Genomic DNA, 7815 nt, shown 5'->3' with positions numbered 1-7815 from the left:
GAAAAACACATACTTTTGAGTGACTCGACACTCTTGGGAATATCAAGGTCTAATAATTCTTGACAGCCTGAAAAAGCTATATAACTAATTTCAGAGAGACGACTTGGCAATTTTATCCAAATAAGTTTTAACAGTCTTGGAAAGTTCCATAATTGATTTTTAATAGAAGGTTTGGGAATGACAATGTCTTAATGTTCCAACAGAATTCAAAAGTGAAATCGTTAATGTGTTTTAAATGTCTCAGAACTTCACAAAGGCGAGAGAATAACACCCATAAAAACATAGTGACCCGATAGAGGTGAGTCGACTTGGGAAGACCACCTCGACTAATGATCGACATTCAGCAAAAGATTTATCACATATTCGTCTCAGTGACAATGGAAATATAAAAGATGTTAGAGAAGTACATTGAAAGAACGATTCGTTATCAATACAAGTGACTGTAGTTGGTATATTTATGGATTTCATTTCTTGTTCATTAAAAAAGCACTTTTCATCGATTTTGGTGACCAAATCAGACAAATGACTGTTGAAAGCAATTTTGTCTTTTTGTGTGTACACAACATTTTTGAAAATAATCGAGTGCATTCGAACACGAGTATTTTTAATTGATTGGAATTTGTTTTCGGAATACATGTCGAGCATGTTCATAGCAGTTTTGTAGTCAACTTCTTCGTAGACAATAATGCGGTAAAACCTCTGTAAAAGTATGGTGTCAAGTGTTTAAAAGCCAAAAAATTGTTTTGTGGCCATAGAATTAAAGTCTCTAAATTTTCGAAAAAAATCAGTTTACTTTGGGTAAGAAAAATTGGGTTGTAATGAAACTTAGACATAGTTGAAGCGTATTTCTTACATACTAATTCAAGAGATATGAAGTCTTGGAAAGAAGAAAAGCATTTCAAAACTATCATAATGTGAAAGCCATCTAAATGGTTCATATATTAATATTTTTTGATTATAAAATTGTTTTTATATTTTAAATATTTTAGAGTTTTTCAGTTTTATGTTTGAATGAATGTTTTTAAATCCAAAACAATACTATTTTAGTTAATTATTGAACACAAATCAATACAAATAAAAAACTATTTAATTGAAATAAATGTTTTTTATTTTTATCAACTAAATAATTGAGAAATTAAAACCCAAAATAACTTTAACATTATTAAATTATGTTAATTAGTGGGCGTGTGTGATACAAAACAGTTGTAATATGTGGATGACAAATTTTAATAATCAGGCACAAGTTAATGTTTAAAAATACTGATAAATAAAAAACAAATACACCATAAATAAAAAATCAATTAACTTTGACAAATACTGATGTATTTTAGATAACAAAAACAATATAATTGATAAATATTTTAGAAAATACATAAATTGATATTATTTGTAACAGTTATATTTAACTGTTATGAATTTGTTTAACATTTATATACATTGGTATTTTTATTAACAATATTCAAAACTTTGATGCAGAAGTGATTGTTTTTTAATTTTCAAAAAACAACACTTTTAAATGTTAAAATGTTTATTGACAAAATAAAAACAACAAAAGCAGAAATGCAAATAATAAGCATTTGGTTAATATCTTTAATAAAACGAAAGCAATTAATTTAGAAGAAAGATGTCATAAATTATTTAAGCCATAAAACATAAACAATATGAGATTGTTTATTTGATGAATAATAAAGTCAATCATAAAAGACATAGTAATGCAAATATAAATTGTCTACATTACAACAATTCAAAATTATTTTTAAAAATATAAAGTCGATAATGAGTTCGATTTAATTTGGTTTATAGTTTAAATGAACTACTTTTAATTTTAGGTTTATATAGTTAAAAATATTTATTAATTTATTTATTAAAAATATTAATATTTTATTAACTTTTTATAATATTTTTAATTATTAATAAGAACCCCATAATTTTTTGAAAATATAAATCATATAATAATTAATAAAAAGTTGATTATTGATTAGCAAGTGATCGAGTGTGACCAACTCAATTCGTCACCAGAACCAAATGCAAGAAGATTCATTTGGCTGAGCTCGTTTGAATAAGACTGATGCTCGTTGAAGTATAGAAAGCCCTGTCCTCTTGACGCCTTTGATCTGCCCGTCGGGCTAGAGGTCTTTGGCCGAAGCAACACGGCTATATTTTTATCAAGTACATTACCGACGATAATTTGGATAACTTAACACTCAAATGGCCTAAAGCTAAAAAATTTAATTTTTCAAATAATTATTTACCAAATTTGATTTTTGCCTTTGTTTTCAAAATAAAATTTGATAGAATTCATATAAAAATGATTAAGAAAGTGAAGACATAATAAAATAATTATTTTGTGTAATTATAATAACATAAACTAATATTATAGAATTTTTTTAAAATTTGGAAAAAATGATGTTTGGGGATTTAGAAACTTTTGTAAACAATTGTTTTATAATATTAATTATATAACTAACTAAATAACTAACTAAACTGTTTTTTTTATTCTTAATTTATTTATCTAATTAAATTATAATAATTTTAATAGATTATTTTTTTGTTTTTTTTATTAAAAATCTATTTTTAATGACATGAACTAAATCTTCAATAAAAAAACAAAATATTATCGAATTAAAAAGCAACTTGCTGTTCATCTAGTCAACACCAACGTAAATTAAATTGAGTTTGTTATGGTTCATTTTCGTATTATTAATATACGTCTTGTTTAAGCGACAAGATTTGTTTTACGTGTATTTAGTATATTATTATTCAATAAAAAAAATTTGGGGCCCTGAAATATAGTAAAATATCTCAAAAGTGGCACTTTGGAAGAGCGGGTTTTCTCAATAGAAAGCAGTTTAGACTAAAACAAAAATCGAGTTCTCCATAAAGTGGCAATTAAATTTGATTGTCTAAAATGACCGTTCTTGAGAAAACAAAAATTATCATTACTTCCCGCTCTTGAAAAGTTTGACTGTGTTTTTGAAAAAAAATATGTGTTGCTATTTTTAACCTCAAAAACAAATCTTAGGTAATTGAGTCCTCATTTTTATTATTTTTGACTAAGTTTTGGGTCGTTTTTCGGCCAAGAAGGGGTTTTTCGTCTTTTTTAACAACTTTTTTATAGAAGGCATTTTTTGATATTGTTATTATTCTAATAAAATTTTGGTTTTCGGCCATTTAAGTGTTAAACAAATATCTTATTTTTCTCCCACAACTTTGTGATTTTAGATACCTTTTTTGAAAATAATAAACAAATTGATTACTATATAACAAGACATTTGAACATGGGTTAACACAGTTTTAACACGTTTTCATTGCAAATATGACAAGAGTCAATAAAATTGAATTTATACAATAAATATATCCGTGTAAATATTTTTTATAGACAAAACGTCTGTCTGTAAGCCAGTTATATTTTCAACAAATGTTGTTTGAATATTAAGAACAATTAAACACAATAAAAAGTTCTTGTCATTTTCGACTCTTTTGAATGTGCAGAATTTTGGGCAAGTGCGCCAAAATTGGACACAGTTGATGATGAGCAAACAAACTCCAAATTCTTCAAATTAGATGCAATATATAACAACCGATTGTAATGAAAATATTTTTTTTAATTCATTTTTTGATCATTTTTTTTCGACGACCAAAAACTTGTAAAAGGAGCTTAGCAAATCTGAAGTTCTTGAGAAAAAAACTAAAGATGGTATGATAACATATTTATTCCTGCTTTAACGAAATTTATTTCTTCACAACACTTTTAAAATAAAAAAAAATTTTCCAATAGTATTTTTGTATTTATCAAAGTGTCAAGACTCAAAGTTTGAATTGAGTCTTGACAAATGAATTGTGTTGACGTGTCACGTGTATATAATGAAACTGATGTCAAAACAGTCATCGGCAAACATGGTGTTTCACTTGGAAATGTATAGAAATGTTGAAACAAAACACAACACGCCTTTTCAAAAGAAGGCAGTCAAAACAGTCACATACATCACACTGAACAAGCAAGACGATAAGAAACAGAAACGGTGGGCTTATCAAAATCTCAAGAACAAGAAACCAAAAGGTAAGAATCCAACACATGTTGAAGTACGCTCGCAATTTGCTCTCATCTGATTGTCTTTCAATTTGATTGTGTTATTGTTGTTTTATTTTAACAACTTTAATTTCTTTAATAATATTATAAACTAAAATAATGTAATAATTGAAATAAACAAAAAATAGTCAGACAGACTTCAGTGCCTCTCATCTCAGAGTGTTGTGCACGCACTCAACCCCTCAACAAGCAGTTCATCGTGCATTGCTGCGTATCTCCCTTTGGTACTGAAGTGATGAAAGTCTTCATCCTATTTTGTGAATTCTATTTGTTACATAGAAAGTGACATACTCTAAGAATGATCCTAGTCGTACGGTCTGATTATGTTTTTTAATTGCCTCATCAATATATAAGTTGCAATTATTATAAATTATGGGGTTGATATTTATTTTTAGTTATATATCTTAATAATAATACTATAATTATAATTGTAAAATTATTAATAATTATATTAACATTAATAATAATAATTATTTACAATTTTATCAAACAATAAAAATTAATTTATACAAGCACTTTAAAACCCGATAAATAATTATCGGGTCAACAACAATAATTTTCGACCAAATATTAATTTATTATTTGGTTAATTATATTTATGGGATGCTCCTCCGTCTCATCCCTCCATTTTTTTTTCATAAAGTCAGTCTGGTAACGGGACTTACATTGACCATTACCACCCGTTTATCAAAATAAAATATTTGCCGCTAGTGTTTTTGAAGAGAGTCCACTTTTCAGCCACTGTTTGTGAGTTTCCATGTCACCCACTTTCCTTGTCCATACTGTGTGGACGCGGATGTGATTTCCCACTTGCGGGGGGACAGGGTGATCCGTGTCGAGGGAGGACTTGGAAAGTGGGTGAAACGGTGCACAAACAGACTGTTTGAGTGCGTCTTTATGAGCCTTCTTTTCAATGCTCCGTATCACTCAGTTTCCCTGACTCGAGGTGTTTTTCGGCATTTCTTGAATGAATGCGAGGATTTTATTGAATGTGAATTGTGTATTTGACATTCTGCAAATGTATGTTGTAAGTCGACGAGTTCTGAAAAGCACTTTGGAAGGAGTGTTTCAAATGGGTTAGGTTCAACTAATTGCATGATACAAAGTACAAATGGCGAAACTTTTCTTCGTTTAATTTTACCACAATGAATGGTCTTTTACAAATCAGAAAGTTGAGTAACAACAAAAATTACAAGAAGAACAACTTTTCGATCATAACAGAAAATGCAAATTAAAAATCTTGTTGGGCTGAAGGAAAAATTTGGGCTTTTTGATCTCCTAAAACTGTAATAATTGATTGTGCCTTTTTATAAACATGTTTGCTCGCATCACTAATTTTCGAAAGAATACATCCCAACAATGAAAACCAATGAAAAAATCGAGTACTTTTAAAAAAAATGCTAAAAAAAAGTAATCATTAAAGTGTTGTAAAAATGAAAACATTAAATACAGTCAAAAGCGTCTATTTGTCGTAAATGAGTGAATTTTGAAGAAATTTATTTTAATATCAAAATTTATTTTTATAAATAATTTAGTTTTTAATTCAACGAAAGTTACAGATTCGAGAACAAAATAATTAATTGTCGTACACCAAATGATTGGCCAGTTGTGCGACAATTAAGCAAGTTCGACAATTATAATTATGACAAATAGACGCCTTTGACTGTTCAGATAGAGTATTTAATGGGTGCCAGAAACTTAATGGGTGCCAATAAATTAGAGGATTTATTGTAGTAAAAATTCGGGTTTTATTTTTTTATTTTTTATTTATTTTTTTTTCTTGATGATAATTGATATGGAAATGGGTGCCAAACTCATTTCATTTCTTAAAATAATTCTGGCACTTAATAAGTTTCTGGCACCCTGTAAATACTCGATCTGTAATAACAAAGATATATATAGATAATTTTTTAAATAATAAATAATAATATTAATTAATTACATCCACTTATTTATATCTTCAAACCTATTTATATCAACACAACTCTCAAAAAAATATCACTTCCCTCCTTTAATGATTTGTAAAACATCCTCGTCGTCCAGTTTATGTTCCTTTCCGACTCTCTGTGGTGATCTCGCTACACTAGTTCCCCACACCAACGCGTATTTCATTTGTCCTGCCAGTTGCTTATGTATTTTGAAGCAAATATTTTCCACCGTTGCCTTCTTTGCTGGGAGTACAATAGCGTCTTTAAAGTCCGGAAATTCTCCCGGGACCTTTGTATACACTCGAATTAGATTGAGTTGTTCCCAGATTTGTTTTCTGAGTGCGTCTATACCTTCTTCAGTCATCGCAGAGATACACGCAAAGTACGGTACTGTTTTCAGTCTGTCTACGTCTTCTTTATTCATTTGGTCGATCTTATTCACCACATAAATGCATGGAATGTACTTACAACTCTGGTCAATAGCATCAATCAAGTCTTGAACTGACGCGTCGCAGTCGCAGTAAACGTCCGCGTTCAATATTTTGTACTCTTTTAATGTCAATCGGACGTTCTCTTGTGTCAAATATGTCTGTGGAATCGATGGAGTAAATGACACCGACCCCGCAGTCTTCTTCACTATTTTGATCTTCGGTGGCCGTTTATTCAATCGAATCCCAAAGCCCTCTAACTCATATTCAATCTTCTCCTTTAAGTCAAGTGACTTCGTCCCATCAATTAAAAGCATTATACAATCACACGTACGCGCTACAGAGATGACTTGTCGTCCTCGCCCTTTCCCATCTTTGGCTCCTTCAATAATACCGGGAAGATCAAGTAACTGGACTTTCGATCCATTGTAATTTAAAACACCTGGAATACACGTTAACGTTGTAAATTCATATGCAGCGGCTTTAGACTCTTTGGATTAATTTATAGTTTAAATATAATTTAATATAGTAGGTAAAAGATTGTATAATATTATAATACATTTTAGTAGAGAGTGTATTTTATAGTATAGTAAATTATAGTAAATTGTAGTAAAATTAATATAACTCATAGAAATAAAAGGCGTTAATTAATAGTTTAATTTATTATAAATTTATTAGAAAAATATTTACATTTTTTGTGGATAAATACATATATAGTATATATTTATAGTATAAAATTAATAACGAATAAAAGAAGATAATGAATAAATAAGTATAGATTATTATAATAAATTTATTATAAAAAGTATTAACTAAGATTAATTTCAAAGTAATATGTAAATATAAAAAAGATGATAATCTTCTTCTTCTCAAGACTTATATTCATATTGGTTATATTCACAAATGTAATCAACACACAGTCACTCTGTTGAATATGACACAATTTTATTTAAATTCGAAATAAATGTAGAATATATATGAAATAGTTAAGATGATATTCAACGATGTTAAATGACTCTGTGAAATGTCTCGTAAAATTTGTTTGAATGTAAGTAAATAATAATAATAATAATAATAATAATAATAATAATAATAATAATATTAACAGATACAAACCAGTGTCCGTCATCTTAGTGAGTAATGTCGACTTACCGACAGAAGGAAACCCTACCATCCCGACACGCGCGTCTCCAAATTTGGCAACATCGAAACCCTCCCCGGCAGGCCCTTTTTTATCCGGCGTTAAAAGTTCTTTTCGGTACTTCGCCATCTTTGCGCGCAACATACAAATGTGGTGCATTGTTGCTTTGTTAATTTGTGTCCGCGACAACTCAAATTCAATGTCGTCGATCTTTTGTTGGAGACTCAT

General features: G+C 28.9%; 2 protein-coding genes across 2 annotated transcripts; both read right to left on the bottom strand.

Moving 5' to 3' along the window:
* Positions 1–240: 240 nt before the first annotated feature.
* Positions 241–938, bottom strand: EIN_232890 (hypothetical protein; the record flags this gene model as incomplete). Its single annotated transcript, XM_004258512.1, has 2 exons — positions 241–668; positions 698–938. 2 exons carry the CDS (start codon positions 936–938, stop codon positions 241–243), a joined length of 669 nt encoding a protein of 222 aa, XP_004258560.1.
* Positions 939–6088: 5150 nt separating this feature from the next.
* EIN_232880 (developmentally-regulated GTP-binding protein, putative) lies at positions 6089–7815 on the bottom strand (the record flags this gene model as incomplete). Its single annotated transcript, XM_004258511.1, has 2 exons — positions 6089–6936; positions 7563–7815. 2 exons carry the CDS (start codon positions 7813–7815, stop codon positions 6089–6091), a joined length of 1101 nt encoding a protein of 366 aa, XP_004258559.1.

The sequence above is a fragment of the Entamoeba invadens genome (genome assembly GCF_000330505.1).
Source record: "Entamoeba invadens IP1 unplaced genomic scaffold scaff_1105074724705, whole genome shotgun sequence".
In the NCBI taxonomy this organism is placed as follows: Eukaryota; Evosea; order Mastigamoebida; family Endamoebidae; genus Entamoeba; species Entamoeba invadens.
This window is presented reverse-complemented; position numbering and strand designations above follow the sequence as displayed.